This window comes from Equus przewalskii, chromosome 11, assembly GCF_037783145.1.
Source record: "Equus przewalskii isolate Varuska chromosome 11, EquPr2, whole genome shotgun sequence".
NCBI lineage: Eukaryota > Metazoa > Chordata > Mammalia > Perissodactyla > Equidae > Equus > Equus przewalskii.
The window spans coordinates 15,215,249-15,233,838 of record NC_091841.1 but is presented as its reverse complement, the minus strand read 5'-3'; the positions used below and the strand labels follow the sequence as shown (position 1 = coordinate 15,233,838).

Below are 18,590 nucleotides of genomic sequence, written 5' to 3'. Positions count from 1 at the left end.
GTAACTGTGCTCTGGGCAAAGAAAAATACTCAAATCTTTCTGGATATTACTGGAAATAGGTTCTAAACTAATGCTCATTCCTGGGTGGCAGAATGCCACTATAGTGCACTGGTCAGAAAGCAGAGGGAAGGTGAAAGAATATTGGCCCGAAGCTGTCACACTGGGCCAGTTCTGTCTACACAGTCGGACTAAATGTATTCTACAGGAGGCATACATTTCCATAGTGGGTCCCTGACCACTGCAGTAAAGTTATCATGGTATGAAGGACTGAGTAGAAGTATTTAGAACTAATCTTTCTTTCCAAAATAGTAAGCAAAAAATCTGTACTATGTGCCTGGGCTATCAAAAAGATTTGACAGATGCAGAAAGTGAATCTTAACACACTGTCACTTAATTTACTTGTTTGGTTTCGGAATAAAATGGAGAGACAGGCTAAATCTGTGTGGAAAATGGAAGCTTAAAAGAATTCTGTATCATAAGCTTGACATTTTGTGATTTACCGTTCTATGAGAAAATCCTATAGGAGAGAGTCAAAGGCTATATTTGGCTACGATCTCTCAATGTCTTCATTTCCCAAGGCAAGTGTCACTTGGAAAATAATGAGGTTCATTGAAATAATTATATAGATCAATTAGACAAACAAAACAATGTCTTTTGTTTAAATTACTGTTTAACAAGTGAGAATTCCAGCTATTACACGTAGGGAAAAGATAAACAGGTTGAGATTTAGGAAATCTAATTTCTTGTTTTTAATGTGTCACCATCTGAATGTGCAACTTGGGGAGTATTTCTTTCGTTCCCTGGGTCACTTTCTTCATATGAAAAATAAAAATAATGAATTCGATAGTCTTTAATAATTCATTCAATTCTCAATGCCTAAGATTTTTAAATTTATTTCTTTATAGATCAAATTATGGCCTCCATGTATTTGAATTCTCAGAATATTCTCATTATAACTTGAAATCCAGGATTATCATTCTGCTTCAATTGAAACATGCTTCAACACTTTCCAGAGACTTCTGATTTTGGAAAGCTTTTAAATTAGACAGAGATCACTGAACTTAAAGAACACAGACTGGTTTTTAGTTCTACCACTTACCAGCCTCACTATCCTGGACAAGTGAAATAAACCATTCTAAGCCTCAGCTTTTTTATCTATGAATTGAGAATAGTGTATTCATTTCATAGGGTTATTTGACATTGCATATGAAAGAGCACTGCAAATAGTACATGCTCAATATATGATACTTCCTTATAATAGTGAATTTAGGGCAGATTAGAAATGGACAGGCATAGTAACATGCCATTAACTGACTTAACAAAGTAAACAAATTAATAATAATAATTCTAAATTATCTAATAGGAGAGATGTGAAACTCTCAGAGGAAGAAGTTGACATGTTTCAAATTCCAAGTATTTTTTGAATCCATTTTTTAATGCCTCGAAGAGACAGGATGAGAAACCATCTTTTTAAAGCCTTGTTGAAAGATGGATGCTAAAGAAAGATCATGCTAACTACCTCAGTAAGCTTTTACATGGAAGGTAATGTGGAGCCAAAGTCAAGATGAATACTTGAGGCCAGACAGACTTGAATTATATCTTCAGGTCTGCTCCTCACTACCTGTATGTCCTGGGCTACAAGGCTTAACCTCTCCTTGTCTCAATTTTTCTTATCTGTTGGAAGGAAGAAACTTCCAACCATGTATGATTATATTTTAAAAATATTAAATGAGATAATTTATGTAAAATTCTTTGCACAATGCCTAGCATATATGAAGCCGTGAATATCATTTTTTGATATTACTTATAGTAATAAAGGCCTTCTCACAGAACTCTATAATTTACAAAATGATTCACATATCTTAAGAGGAAAGTAGGCTTAATTTCCTTAGTCCTTAATTATTTCAGAACTTTAATATTTCTGACATCACAAAAATGGAAATAGAGCTGATAAGGAGCTATTAGAACATTTAGAAGGGCATTAAAATGTTTTTAAGAAGTGTCTTTTCTAACTCTCTAATTAGAATAATATATAATCATCATAGAAAAATATAAAATACAGATAAGAAAAAAGATAGTTTCAGCATTACAATAACTTTATAAAATAATACAATTTTGCTCTATTTAGTTTCTGTATTTTTTCATACATACTTTTACATAACTGTACCTATATTTTTCCAAAAAACGTACATGATTTAAAATATAGTAAATAAGCATATTTCTACCAAGTTGAAAGCTTTTGGAGAAATGCTTCTTTAATTCCTGAAGGCAAAAAGGGGTGCCTTATTTAAATGCACTGAAATGGTTTATAGCTTTAAAGGGGACTGATTGAGTGCTAGCAGTATATCCATCTTGGTTTCTATATTATCACGTGCATCACTTATGGGCATAGATAAGGCTCTTCACATTTTGTGGCCCTCTTGGTAGCTATGCCTCTACTAGAGTCTACTCAGATTATTCTTACCAGTCTTTCTTCAGAAAATACCATAGCAATATTTTCTGGGGCTCTAAGGGGAGAAATATTATTTACTCCTCAAGTATACGCTATTATACATTACAGTAACTCTAGGAAAACAAAATCTAGAGGCATAAGAAGGGGATGGAGAGCATTGGACAAGTAGAGATCTCTTTTGTTGGGGAGGAGGTGTGCTAAGAAAAAGGTAGAAGAAAATGGGTTTGAAGGAGAGAGTATCAGTGAAGGAGAACACTTGTAAGTAAATCTATTTCTGTACGTCAGAATATTACATTTGACACTCATGTTAAAACTGTAATCATGTGTGACACTGTCTCTGTCTAATGCCAAAAGTAACTAATTCTGATATGTGTGGAGTGTGTGTGTATGTGTGTGTGTGTTAAATAGCACACAAACAGTCACTTTGGTAAAGAAGTAAAAAAAGATTCATGCTGGGTAGTTAAAAACCATGTAGATAAGTCATAGGCAAACATGTCCTCATTCTTTTTAATAATCCATTGCTTTGGATGGCATACATGCAGCCTCATAGAAAGAACACTATAATAAGAGTCATACTCAAGTGTCCTCCATTTTCACAGTCAATAATGATAACCTACTCTTTAAAAATGTTCAGTAAGAATGAAAATAACTGATATTGCCAATTACCTATTTTGTGTCTACTTTGTGCCAATTGCCGAGCTAGTAGCCCTCTCACTCTCAGACATCATTTGAATCAATTATCTTCATTTTACAATAAACAGTCAAGAGATTCAAAAGTTAGATACATTTTATAGAATTATTTTTGCTTTTTATTTCAATGAAAGGCTAGGATTGCAGCCCACTGACTTAAGTTGAAGAGCTTCCTTATCCTTTCTAAGTCTTAGTTATTTCATCTGCTAAATAAGGATGATAACAGTGTCTGACTCAATGTTGATGTAAAGATTAAATGTGTCTGGCACTTGATAAACATTCAAGGAAATATTGACTGTGTTAGTTGTGACATCTAGATATGAAATTGTCTCAATAAATGACAGCACTGCCTTAAGGTGATATCCAAAATCTTTGGAGTAATTTTTACTCTTTTCTCTCTTTACATCCACATTAGTCCATCAGCAAGCTCTATGGGATGTGCTTTTGTAATACATCAACCTCCACTGCAACCATCCTCCACTTTTGCTCCTACCATCCTGGTCCAAACCACCATCACTTTTCAGCTGGTTGTTTACAATAACCTCTTAATTAGTCTGCCTGCTTCCACTCTTGCTCCTCTGTAACCTATTCTCCATACATAGCCAGAATAATCCACTTGACACTTAAGTCAGAACCTGCCATTCTTCCATGGAAAACCTTCCAATGGCTTTACTTGTCACTTGGAATAAAATCATCTCTCTTACAATGATCTACAATGCTCTGTAAGATCTGCCATCAACCAATCCTTATTCATTCCACTCCAGCTACCCTCACCTCCTTTGATCTATTATACCAGCTGTGCTCCCTCCTCAAGGATTTTCCACTTGCTGATCTTCCTATCTGGAACTTTCCTTCCGTAGATGTCTTTGTAGCTCCTTCCTAACATTCTTCAAGTTTGGCTTTTGGGTATCTTTCTCAAAAGAGCCTTCTCTGACTACCTTATAGAAAATAATCCTTCTTTCCAGACTCCATGTATCCTTCACCTTGCTTTATTTTCCTCATAGCAGGTATTAATATTTGACATACTACATAATTCCTTTTTAATTTATTTTCTTTCTCTACCTACTACAATGTAAGCTCCATGAAAGTAGAGACTTTATCTGTGTTTTTATTTTGTTTTCTTTTGTTTTGTTTTACTGTTATATCCCACTTCCTAGAGTCTTGGGCATGTGGTAGATAATCAATAAATATTTGGAAATGAACTTATAAATTAATGATTAAATAGAGCATAAAACTATATTCCATCCCATAATCCTTACCCCCCTCATCCTACACACACACAATGGCCAAATTGACATAATTTGTTCCATAGCTTGGTTTTCTTTTGATTGATAAGGATACTCATGTTAGCTAAGTAAGGGTAGGAGTGGAATAGAGAGATTAATAAAAATCTTTTTTAATAACATTGTTTGTTTCCATTTGACTGCAAAACAGGTTTAAAGGAGATTTTTTAATAAATTGATTAAATAGAAACAAATCCCAAACAAAATAAAACAGAAACACTCATTGTGAAATAACACACAGAGTAAGAATTATCTCGGTTTTTATGAGTCTTTTAGCTGATCTTTCTAAAATATAATATTCTAATATCCAACAGCCAACAAATTATCAGAAAAGTGAAATCATGACTTTCATACAAATATAAAATGAGCACTACAAAGATTTGTTTTTAGCCCATTAATTAAAGAGGAAACAAATAAGATGTAATCAGTTTAAAGCAGAATCCAATGTACCACATTTACATTGTTCAATCAGGGGTGTATAATAAATTTACAAAGAAATACAAAACTGGCTTTATATGTAATGTTCAGAGTAATCAACTGAACTTCCACCAGACAGCATTTGCATTTCTATAGACAAGAATTATTTGCGTTATCAGTTTTCTACAATGTAAAGAGTTGTAAAATAGCTTAAAGGTAGTAAAAGCACAAACACTATACAATTATAAAACCCTATATATAATTATAAAAAAAAGAGAGTGCTATAGATAATATACAGATTTCCATTAAGGACACCCCATATCTTTATATTACATTTCAAAGTCTTGTACAATACTTTTCCTTGATTACAGTTAAATTTATTTAGCAGCTATACATCAAAAGAAGTAAAGACGCTTTTTAAATAAATTTATATAAAAGGAAAGTATTTTCTCATTTATTTTTATTTATTTACTAAGTGAAAAGTGCAACTTTCTGTATCTACTGGAGCCCTGAAGAAGCATACTTAAAATGAGAGATTAAAAAGAGTATACTTATGATGGTTATCAAGGTGTGCTAATAAGGGATGGTAAAGCACCCCAAGACTAAGGACAGTAGGAAGCCGTTCCCACAACTAGGCCTAGAGGGCAGGGGAGAGAGTGATCACAGGAACCCAGAGGGTCCACCCAGAAGAGACTAGTCTCAGTTAAAGACACTCACAAGAGGGAAACAGGACAATAAATACTCTGGCATTCTTTTCTTCTCACCTTCCCTCTAACATTGAGATAGTACTAACTGTTGTCCAGAAGGTAAAGGAAACAGACCAGGGATGACAGCTGCTCAAGGTGGAGAGAGTAACAGCAGATGTGAAGGGGTGAAAGGAGTACCCATAGTTAACATTCCAACAGTTTATCAATCTTTTTTCTATGAAAGAGAGCAAACACTTTTTTTTGGAGTTACCTGGACAATAAAACACAGAGGAAATAAGTAAAGAGCCTCACAACTTAGTTATTAATTTAATATTAATTGAATAAATAAATGAGTCACATACTGAACCAAGTACTGAGGATAAAAAGATGAACAAGACAGATACAGTCCCACTTCTCTGTGACCTATTTAAAGGGCTTTGAAATGGAAGAGGGGTGAGTTAGACTTAATCTCTATATCAGCAGTGTGCAGAACCAGAACCAATAGTTGTACAAATAGATGTTTTTTATATTTAAGGAAGAGTACTTAACATTTTTTACTGGCTAAAAAGCAATCAGTTTACTGTATGGTGAGCTCCTTGTGCCTGGATGTCCTCTAGCAAAGCTCCAGTGACCACTTGTCAGAAGGTGTTGTGGGGCGCCCCGTGGCCAAATGGTTAAATTAGCACGCTCCACTTTGACGTCCCAGGGTTTCGCTGGTTTGGATGCTGGGCGCGGACATGGCACCGCTCATCAGGCTACGCTGAGGCAGCATCCCACATAGCACAACCAGAGGGACCTACAACTAGAATATACAACTATTTACTGGGGGGCTTTGGGGAGAAGCAGAAGGGAAAAAAAAAGAGAAGATTGGCAACAGATGTTAGCTCAGGTGCCAATCTTAAAAAAAAAAAAAAAAAGAGAAGGTATTGAAGAAGGATTTCACCATCCTTGTAAGGATGTGAACTAGGCAGCTTCAAAAGTTCACTCTTTTTATAAAATAAAAAAGTAGCATGTGTCTTCTCCTCTGGCACACCATGAAAGAAAATAGCTTATATTAATGAAACGCTTTGGTCTTATCTGAAAACTCAAAATATAAAGTTCTCATCACTTTGCTATTGAAAATATTGTCTTTACAGGTTAATTCCTCACTTCTGAATTCATCATCAGCTTTGAAATGAAAGAAGACAGAATGAATGTGACTGAATTCATTCTAATGGGACTTACACAGGATCTTCAGATGCAGAAAATCCTATTTTCAGTATTACTTATCACCTACATTGGCATTGTCATAGGCAACCTGCTCATTGTGGTTACTATAATCTGCAGCCAAACTTTGGACTCCCCAGTGTATTTCTTCCTGGCCTTCCTGTTTTTGATAGATGCATGCTATTTCTCTTCCATAATCTCTAAAATGCTAGCAAATTTGCTCTTGGATTCAAAAGCTGTCTTCTTCCATGGCTGCATGACACAGCTCTTTATTGAACATTTCTCTGGAGCTTCAGAGTTTATCCTTCTTTGTCGTCATGGCTTATGACCACTATGTGGCCATCTGTCGACCTCTGCACTATTTGATCATCATGAACCACCGCATATACTACCTCCTGGTGGGGGAGTGTTGGGCAGTGGCTTTTCTCCACTATATTGTACAGATTCTATTTCTTTCTTGCTCCCATTCTGTTGCTCCAACATTATAGATCGCTTCATGTGTGTCATTCTCCCCCTGATACAACTTGCCTGCGTGGACACTTTCCTTATTTGTCTCTTGGTTGCTGCCAATGATAGGGTAATTCCTGTGAACACTTTTGTAATGTTATTGGTATCCTATGTGGTCATCCTGTGCTCCGTGAGGACTCACAGCTCTGCAGGGAGGAAAAAGACCTCTCTACCTGTGGCTCCCACATCATAGTTGTTGTGTTTTCCTTTGTGCTTTGTATTTTTATGTACCTGTGACCAGTAGCTACCTTTCCCATGGATAAGACCATAGCAGTATTCTATATTCCTGTTACTCCCATGTTAAACCCTGTTAGCTACACAGTAAGGAACAGAGAGGTAAAAAATGCCATTAGAAGCTTGTTAAAAGGGAATATAACTTCAGATAATGAATGACTCAAGATGAACACTTTATTTCTATCATGATCTTTGCATTTTTATGTTTTATTATTTTAAAGCCCTTCCCATACCTCTCACCTGACGCTTCCAGCACCTTTGCAGGGTAGGTATTATTATGATTATCCCTACAGATGAAAGAAAATGAAGTTCAAAAAAGCTAAATAACCAGCCCAATGTCAGAGACAGAGCTAGTATTCATTTAAATCCAAATTTGATGCTCTTTCAACCATTTCAAAGGTTATTGGACAAAAGGCAGCATTTACGCCAGAACCTCTCTTGTTTGGTACCACATTGAAACAGTTTCTTTTCTAATTTCAGAGTCGTATCATGTGCCTGCGTATATAAACTTCGGTATTCAGAAAGCCATTCTTTTCACTGGTGTCTAGAACACTGTGGAATATAATTTAGAAAGAAAATACTTGCCAGTACCTCTTGGCACACCCTTAATCTACCTAATATTTAAAATTATATTGGGTATCTTGTTCTGTTGAGCAAAAATTGCTAGTGTTTATAAAAATTAATTGTATTTAAACCTATTTAAATTTTTAATATGTCCTCACATGGTCACAACAACCTTGTAAAATTGAAATCTAGTGTTCTTATTTTACAGAAAGAATGGGGGTTCAAAAAGTTTAAATAACTAGATCATGGAAGATGTAAGTCAGCCTTGACCCCAAATATTCTTACTCCGTATCCTGTGATCTTTTCATTATACAGAATTCCTTGGAGCTAGTATGTGATTATGGCTTGGTATATTAAAATATTTTTTGATTATATACCATAGGAAGAGATAATTTATTAGATTGAAAGTTATTAGTGGCAATAAAATGTAGCTTTTTTCCAAAAGCCAATGGCAAAATACATCTCTAAAATAATTTACTATTAAAAAGATTCCTATATACTAATTTCTTGAATCTAGAACCTTCTCTGAAAACTGCTGTGGGCGATCTTTTATAAGGGGAAAAAAAAACATCAAACAGTAATCGTTACTCCATAGTTGACCAAAGAATCTATTTCTCAGCTAAACAACTGACCTAACTTTTAAGACTTTCTTGTGAATTATTTTGGCTGTTTTCAAAAATGAAACCTGCTACCAAAATACAAATGTGTACATGTCATAGATGTTTCTATAGCTTCCTCTTTTGACAGAAAGATCCAGCCTCCAACCTCATGGATACTGCATGTTTTATTGAAAAAATTGATGAATTCCATCACGTAACAATATTTAGCAAGCGTATTATGGTTATGGAAACATAATGGAGAGTAAGAACACCAGCTTCAGGATCAGGAGACATGGGTTTTATTTCTCACGGTGCCATCATCTCATTCTACGACGTTAAACAATGCTCCCTTTTTCTACAAGTAGTTTACTTAGTTAATTTAGAAGGTGTATCCAAGTTCTGTTATTCTGCTGATGCCAATATTTTTATTACCATAAATATCACTATATTTGCTTCTACTTCAATTAGAAGAAGTAAAATTGGAAGAGTTATGAGAAATTATGTGTCTATAGGCTGGCAATAGACTACAGCCCACCTCCCCAAACTTTTCCACTCCCAGTAAACAATTTAAGAGAAGTCCTTCTGGGATGAAAAGATCTTTGGATTGGATTAAGACAAGATGAGCTCTGCTCTTGAGCATTTTGTTACTTTGAGAACATGTTCCTCTACCTATTGAAGTGCATGAAGCTGCCAATAAGAACACTTTGACAGGTACCTGGTTTTTGCGAAATTAGTCCTTGAAACTATCAAACATCAAACCATACCTCAACTAGTTTCTGACCAACTGGGATATGATCCATATATAATTTCTTCTGCCTTCATTCTAGTTTACCCTTCCCATTTGAAAATATATGTTTCTATCTCTCTAGGGTTTTAAACCACCCTCTCCTTAGATTTGTATTATGGAAACAGATTTTTTTTGGAGAGGCCGGCCCTGTGGATGAGTGGTTAATTTTGCGCGCTCTGCTTCAGTGGCCCAGGGTTTTGCCAGGTGAGGCCCTGGGCGCAGACTTAGCACGGCTCATCAAGCCATGCTGAGGTGGAATCCTGCAAAACAGAACCAGAGGGACCTACAACTAGAATATACAACTGTGTACTGGGGTGCTTTGGGGAGAAGAAGGAAAAGAAAAAGAAGAAACAGCTTTATCCTGGAACAGCCCCAGGAACTTCTCTTTTGAAAGTTCCTTCATGGACAGCCCTTACTGTTTAGACTTAAATCTGCACTTTTTCCATTTTGTAGTACTCTAGGCCTTGGGAAGCTAGACAGGTATTTGGGTTCTAAAGCAATCTTTCCACTCACCATTGTAGCCATAATATTTTCTTCATTATCATGTTAATCTAATTCCACAATTGGCATAAGAAACAACTACATTGAAGAAGTACTGTAAACGTTAGCCAGTGTGAAGTGCCAAAATTATAGTAGAGTTTGTAACTATCACAATGCATATCTGAAAACAATATTTAAAAACTATGATCATCATGAATGGTAGTTCAATTAAAACAAAACATTATAATGAAAAGTTTGATTCAGATAGTTACCAACCTAAATGTTTAATTTATACAATACCAGATATATAGACTTTATGTTGAGTTCATTTGTTATCAAATATACAAATTTATGTGGTTGAGTTATTTTTCTCTTGTCATGGTGTTTTGTCTTCATGTAGACTTAAGGAAGGTGTTAAAAATTAAAGATGAATGTTATAAAAGTTGTCTTCTGATGTTCACTTAGATTACATGAAATAATTGGGTTGTTAGAAAGATCTGCTAATGACAGTGAAATACTCCAGAGGTCTAGTTAGCCACAGCTAAGAAACTCCACAGGATTTACCTACAAACAGGATATGTGTTAGCACTTATGAGGCTCAAGAGAAAGACCTTATCCGAAGGATGCCATTTATAAATCAACAAAGAACTTACTGTAGCTGAGCTAGTTGGCATTTTTAATCTTACAACTTGACTTCTTTCTTGGTGAACTAACAGCTGCCTGGGGGCCTGGCCCTGGAGCTAATTCAGACAAATTCACGGGTGAGATTTTTTTTCCAAGAAATAATATAATTATAGAATCTGAGGTTTAAATGGATCTTACAAATCACATAATCACTTCTCACCCCCACCAATCTGAGTTTTAAATCTCTTCAGCATGTCAAGTATCAAGGATAATAGAATCAATTACCCTGCTACCAATTCATAACTAAAAATGTGTTGGGGTCTGCTTTTTCTTATTAATACATATTTAAATTAGTTAGAATCATATTATCTATTTCAAATTGCTTTAAGATATTTCTCCACTTAATATTACAATGTAAGAATTTTGCTATGTTATTGAACAATTTTAAAAAATATCCCTGTTAAAAACTACACATTATTCAAAGAGATGCCCTATATTTTACTTATCCATTTCTTTAATGTTGGACATTCTATGTAATTTCTAATTTCCCAAAGCTCTTAATAATTGTATCAAACATATTTGTATGTAACGATTTTTAACTTTTAAAAATATTTTCTTTTGAGGATTACTCATGGACAGATTATTGTGGCGTCAAAGTAAAAAGACAAACTAATTTATCTCTCTCCATAGTTATTTTTAAATCATTTTTATTAACTGTGTCTTATTCTAATGTTCTGTCACTATACTCTTCTGATCTGTTGAGGAGTCCACCTCAGAATAAGGGAATGCAGTGAAGCTGTGCACTTTGTGTTCATGTCTGTGTAAGATCTTCATTTTGGGTAATTAAAAAAATGAAGCTCTTTATTCATTATCTTTGAAAGGAAAAGAAATATTTTTTGCAGAGTACATTTTGTTATATCAATATTTTCTCTTTTATTTCCATTGGGAAATTTATGTCCCCAAATTTCCTCATTCTATTAGCAATGCAATATCCTGTAACCAGAAATGTTGGATGATGGATGTTATGGGAGGATGGGAGGAGAAGACATGAGATTGCTAGGCAGAAACATAAAGGAGTGGGAGGATCTCATGGATGGAAGAGATGGTAATAAAATGTCTGGGGGGATTATGAAGGGCATTTAAAAGGGATACTTTTTATGGCTTTATATGGATGAACATACGTTAATATACATAGTAAGTGTCCAAAAAATATTTGTTTACTGAGTGAACATGTCATAGGTACTTACCATAAGTAATACACTTTATACACTTGTGTGTATGTGTATAGTACTTTATGTGTCTATCGTATCTAGTACACTATTTCTTTCTCTTTTCCACTCAAAATTTCTGTTTTTAAAATTTGAAAATAAGACTTTCCTTTGCTTGATAGATCCTCATGTATTGAACAACTATCCAAAAGTTTTTTTCTTTTAATCTCAGTCTACCGAAGCTATAAATTTACTGATGTGACTATGCTAAATTGTATGTGGAGCAGAATTTTGAAGAATAAACACAATAATTATCTTGAAAGTAAAATGACCCAGTAACATACCCTTTCCTAGAAGCATTAACATTTTCAAACTTACCCTAAAAAGTGTGTCAGAAACTATTAAACTGAAATGCAGCTTTCTTTCAAAAGTTTATTTACATTTCTCCTAAAGTAGAGAGTAATGATAAACAGAGTGGGAGGATGAGAGCACATGAATACCTGGGTTTGTGGGCTGGAGAAACATGCGTAGTTTTACACACAAAGAAGTGGCGATTCACTAAGTATTTATTCACCACCCAGTAGGAGCCAAATACTGCAGATATTCTGCCAGGCACTATGGTAGGCACAGAGAGGAAACACACATGAATAGCATAGGTTTTATGGTAGGTATCAGGCAGGGTGTGTCAGCAACGACATGTATTTTACCTAATCTGTCTTCTTATGACAGATATTTATTGAGCCTGTCTTTCTTTCCACACTTAGAGCTGTGGGTTCAAATGTGAACTCTCCTAGAAGAGGGAGGAACTCTTAACTTAGAAAATACATCTGAGAGTTGCAATTTGTAAGCTCATAGACACAGAGGAGGTCTGAGAAGGATGGGACACTGAAATGACTAAGTAAAGTCACGGAGTTGGAACCCGAAGAGTCCAGATATCATGTATATAGCCCAGTATTTTCTCAGTAAATTACAAATCAAATGCTGCCCTATAGATGATTTATAGGTGACAGATATTAGATATTTGAAGAGATGGAAAATATCATGGAGGAAATAAGAAAGAATTGAAACTATTACTGGGGCAAGATGTGCCAAGGACCTGCTCCATAGTTACAGTGACTGCTCTGTTTTCGTATTATCAAACTCAGAGTACAATCCCTGCATGATTAATAGGTATCTTTCTTTATCCCTTTATAGGTAATTTAGGCCTCAGCCAGGCGTTAATTCCTAAATGGATCACCTCACTCCCAACAACGTGACTGAATTTATTCTCTTGGGACTCACACAGAATCCACACTTGCAGAAAATACTCTTCATTGCCTTTTTGTTCATTTTCTTATTTACTGTGCTGGCCAATATGCTCGTTGTCGTTACCATCTCCCTCAGCCCCACACTTTCAGCTCCCATGTACTTCTTTCTTACTTACTTGTCCTTCATAGATGCCTCCTTTACCTCTGTCACCACCCCAAAAATGATCATTGACATGCTGTACCAGAACTATCTCCTTGGGTGGCTGCCTGACTCAGATCTTTGTGGAACACTTCCTGGGAGGATCAGAGGTCATCCTCCTCACTGTCATGGCCTATGATCGCTATGTGGCCGTCTGCAAGCCCCTGCACTACATGACCATCATGAGACAGGGCCTCTGCTGTCTCCTGGTGTTTGTGACCTGGATTGGGGGAATACTGCATGCCACTGTGCAGGTTATTTTCATGGTCAACCTGTCCTTTTGTGGCCCCAATGTCATCGACCACTTCATGTGTGATTTCTTCCCACTGTTGAAGCTTGCCTGTAGGGACTCCTACAGGCTCAGAATTGTGGTGACAACCAACAGTGGGGCTATGTGCTTGCTCATTTTTTCAATGCTGCTCATCTCCTATATAGTCATCCTGAGCTCCCTGAAATCCCAAGGCTCCAAAGGACGACGCAGAGCCCTCTCTACATGTGGCTCCCACTTTACTGTAGTTGCACTCTATTTTGTGCCTTGCATATTCACCTATGTGCGTCCTTTGGCCACCTACCCTATGGACAAGTTGGTGGCTGTGTTCTTTGCAATCTTCACTCCCATGTTAAATCCTATCATTTACACAGTGAGAAATACAGAGGTGAAAAATGCCCTGAGAAGTTTGTTGAAGATGAGAGTAACTTAGGCTGTTCATAACACCAAGAAAGTGGTGATATATATATATATATATATATATATATATATATTTTGGGAGGATTATATGTGTTGTAAACTGTTAAAGAAAGTTAACAAATTCTGCAGATCACTGACAGAAAAAAAAAACCCACATGCTAACATTTATTGAATACTTAACAGTGGTTAAGCTCTTTCATACATTCTTTTGATAGCTTTTAATGTACTTTACCAAGGCTTCAAAGGTCATGTGCATAGATTCAGGATATGCAATGGAAAGAACAACCATTGATCCCTAGTTTGATGATTCTAGAGTGTATTTTTCTCGAATCCCACTGCTACTTTACTAAATTTTTCATACATATGTTACTTGGATGAAATCAGCTTTTTCATAGAACCATGATCTCAGAACTTCTTTTGTTTTTGCTTTGTCTGTTGTAAAGGAAAAAAAAAGGATAGAAATTCTTAGCTGGATGTAGAAGGGACAGATGGGGAATGAAAAAATTCACTACAGATTTTTTACTTTTGGCACTATGAATTTACAAAAAGCAAAAAATACAGATACAAAAGGAAGAAAGAATAATTTATAACCGAACTTTATGGGTTTTTTTGGCACAAGAAATAAGCCAGAAATGTTGAAATTACTCTTAATTTTGTCTTATTTTCATAAATATCCTTATGGCTCACAGTTTTTCTTGAATACAAAGGAAGTTTTTTCTTTTGCCTTACCAAGACTTGAGGAACCATTTGAAGCAATAAAGATGAACATTCTTCTATTTAAACTCAACATAAAGGCATATACTTAAGTTCCAAAGGTATTGCTCTGTAGATGTGATACGTATATTTACACTAAAGGAACACTGTGTTATCTATCAGGCATATTCACTTAAGTTAGTTGATTTTTCATGTATTAAATTGGTAGTTCCAATATTACTGTCGCCATTTTACAGAGAAGTCGATGCCAAGAAAAGTTTACTAATTTACTTGGCTCAGGTCGCATATCTCATGTTTCAGCTACAAAATTTGAATCCAGGTCTTTCAGATCTCAGTCCTACTTTCTTTGAAATAAAACTCAGTTGTCCATGTTTACGTCTATAGATAAGATACTTTTCTTCAGCCTTAATGATTCACGTTGTCCTTCAATAAAGATTGTGTCAAATTTCTTGTAGCCTTGTCTCAGATGTAGCAATATATTTAAGCAATTATACTCCTCTATGGACAAGGAAAATCAGATCTTTCTATATTAGTACATAACACTATAAATCAAAGCTTCTCTGACTATACCACATCAACTTGTGTTACTTCTCACAAAATTCCCTTTCTCAAAGTGTGGTCCTCTAGAGCTATTTTTTATTTTGACCACACAGTAACGCCAGAGCATGGTACACTGTTCTCTTGGGTGACTAGGTGTTCTAGAGTATGCATGGCTCTACCAAATTTGTAAGAAATAGGACCTTTTCCCACAGATTCTAGGCTTGAAAGACCATATAAACAGGACTTAGTATATTAAAAAGGATCAAGTTTACAATTGCTGGGGAGAATCAAACATTTCAGCAGAATCTGGATTAAATGATGTGGTTCATTTTGACTGTCAGATAGGAGATGAGAGAAAGCCAGTGGTAAGGAGAGGAAAAAGTATTGAGTAAATGTTGTTTCTACTCTAAGACAAAAGAGGGAAAATAAGGCCAACGATTGTGTCTTATAGGTAACACCAAGTGCTCAGGGGAGGGGTGATAAGATTAATGAAACACAAATTATAAATTGTCAACAGCACCCTTGGAAGCTGTGAGAACTGAAGGAGGGAATGCAAGCCAGTCTGACATTCTCAGTAGATGGAAACCTCTGGTTTGTGAATAATTTTAAGTCATGTTAAGATGTCCCTTTTTATTCATCATCAAGAATCTCTCATGAGGTCCAACTGCCATCTGATTTTTTCTAATACTTAAAACAACATATAAGGAAGTAAGTATATTTTCCACAAACAATTAATAAGGTAAATAATATTTGGATCTATTGTATAAGGATGCTTTGGTTTATATGGACTTTTAATTCAGTGAAAATAGGCATTAAGTGAGGAGAGATCAATAACCCGTGTTTAATGCCAACCATAAGGCATAAGTTTTGATAGGTTCTCTACATACTTTAACTCTTTTAGTGTAGCAACAAGTTTTATTAGTCTTTATTCCATTTTATACGAGCAGAAAATGAGGCTCAGTGAAGTTAAGCAACAATATCAAGTCTTTTAGACTCTGTCATCTCTACTCTTCCCACTTCACAATATTGCTTGCCAGCATGATGTCAAAATTTCAACACACAGAACTGATCATTGGTTGCATTGTCAAGATTGCCCTTGAGGCATTCATCCCTTATTTTGGGGCATCACTTTCTTCCCTTGGCTGTCCCTTGACCTCCTTCTCCTAGGTCACGTGCATTCTCTTGATTCCTCATGTGTTAGAGAAAAGCCATCTGATGATCTTGTAGGGGAGTAAGACATTTCCTCTACCCAAAGTGGGTTCATCTGGCTGGAGAACGAAGTTAATTCACATGAGACAGAATAGCAGGAGAAAATTAAACAAAGCTTTATAACATGTATACATGGGAGGAGTCAGGCAAGCTGAGCAACTTGCCAAAATGGCTGAAGTCCCCATGTAAATATCATCTCAGCTAACGACAAAGGAGGATGTTGGGGATGGAGGGGGGGTCAATCATGGGAGATTACCACACAAGTACAGTAAACAAATGCAGATTTAAGTCTTTGCCTTTGGCATTGATTAAGAGCTTCTAGAGAGAAGGTCATCCCCTTTCTTCTCCCTGGTACTAGAGGGAGGCACCTTTACAGATAGAGATTTCCTTTACAATGTAAATGTCTCCTAACAAAGGGCCAGCAAGTTCCACCCCTCAGAGCCTCCTTCCCTGTCCCAGTTTATCAAAAGCAATCAGCCCAATAATCCTCATACCAAAGAGACATATCTTGGCGTGGCCAAGACCAGTTCCCCACAATCTCATTTCTATAGGTGTATTTTCCTACATGGGCATCATGGAAAGTGAGATGTAATGGGCTCAAGAAATAAAAGTCAAAGGAGAAATTTCAAAGGAAGTGACACAGGTGAGAGACATGTTTGGAGGAAGAATAAGGAACTCGATCATTGAGGAGAGTGATACTCTGGGCATGAGGGTAGCACTTTGAAGAGCTAAATGTTGTTTCTATAGGACTTTTCCCATTATTATCTCATAGTGCTAATATTTATTACTTGAAAACTGGATCCATTGTCATTTAAGTTCAGCAAACTTTGACTTAGTTCATTTATCAAAATATATTGTTCAGTGCCAACAGTGTGCTGGAGAGTTCTGGGGGCTGTTGAATACCACAGACAAGAACTGTGTTTGTATGTGATGCAGGGTCGGTGAGCCGAGGAGTCGAAAGAAAGATTTCTTGGACTCTCAAGATCTGGCAGTAGTGCTATTTTATTTAGAGAATAGTGTGGAATAGCATGGGGACAGGACCCATGGGCAGTCGGAGCTGCTGCTGCCGGCATGGGGACAGGACCCATGGGTAGTCAGGCTGCTTCGTGGGGACAGGGCCCACAGGCAGGAGGAGGTGCTGCTGCAGCCGCTTCTGCTGCAAACATGGGTGGAGAGTAAGGCTAAATTTAAGGCATAGGTATGTGAGCCATCTCTTTACAAAACAAAGGAAAGAACATGTAAAATAATTAAAATGGTATCAGTGCAGGTGGGGTCTGGCCATTGGATGGTCCCACAACTTTTAGATAAGAATCAAATTGGATTAAGTAAAGGCCAGAAGCCACCACCCTAAATCAGTTACATGAGGTTGTCAGACAGTAACCAACTTAAGTTCTTGCCTTCCCCATTAAGAGTTTCCAGAGATAAGGCCATTCCCCTTCTTCCTGGCACAGAGAGGAAGGCATCTTTACAGATGGAGGTTTCCCTTACAAATGTAAATGTTTCTCAGCAGAGGGCAATCAAACTCCAGTCCTCGGAGCCTGCTTCTCATCTGCAGTTTTGAAATTAACCAGCCTAAAATCCTCATCAGTATGGATCTTAAATTCAGGGCGGAATAGATGGATAATAAACAAGTTAACACATAAATAAAAATGTAATTGTGTTAGTAATAAGTTTGCTGAAAAACATTTTATTGAGAGGGTGACTCAGAGGAGAAAAATTAGATATAGATTTGTGTAGTTTGAAGCACAGCTAGAATTTTAGTTAAGATCAAGATTAAAAAAACACATTATTTCTCCCCTTTCTTTTTGTAAGTAAGTTTCTTTAACACATGCATTTGCAACGGGGATGTTATCTCCCCAAAGGTAGGTAAAAATGATTTCTATGGAGACGAAAATATCTTACTGCTTTTACATATAAAGCATAGATATACATAAAGTACATAAATAGTATATCTGTGATGCTAAGATTGTAGGGGGGTTGTTAGGGAAAGAGTATCTAAAAAGGTGCCTTAGGCGGGCAATACTGAAAAAAAAGGTGGAGGAGCACTGCCTAACCCACAGTTAGGTAAGGACATGGAGTAATGTTAGAATGTTAGTAAAGATAATCCAAGTGCAGAGGTTGGTGCATCACCTGTGAGGAGGATATTTAGTAAAGCTGAGAGACTCTTCTTTCTCACGAAACTTCCCACGGTATGTGGGCAAATGTTAATGACCAGGTGTAATCTGTGAAGTATATTGTAAATGTAGCGTATTGATA

At 36.3% G+C, this 18,590-nt stretch overlaps 1 protein-coding gene across 1 annotated transcript; it reads left to right on the top strand.

The window, feature by feature from the left end:
- The first annotated feature begins 12,946 nt into the window (after nucleotides 1–12,946).
- Nucleotides 12,947–13,884, top strand: LOC103567964 (olfactory receptor 4C3D-like). The gene is given in 2 exon segments (XM_008544723.2): nucleotides 12,947–13,225; nucleotides 13,227–13,884. Coding segments are annotated over 2 exon segments (918 nt in total). The 5' UTR covers nucleotides 12,947–12,965.
- The last annotated feature ends 4,706 nt before the right edge of the window (nucleotides 13,885–18,590 follow it).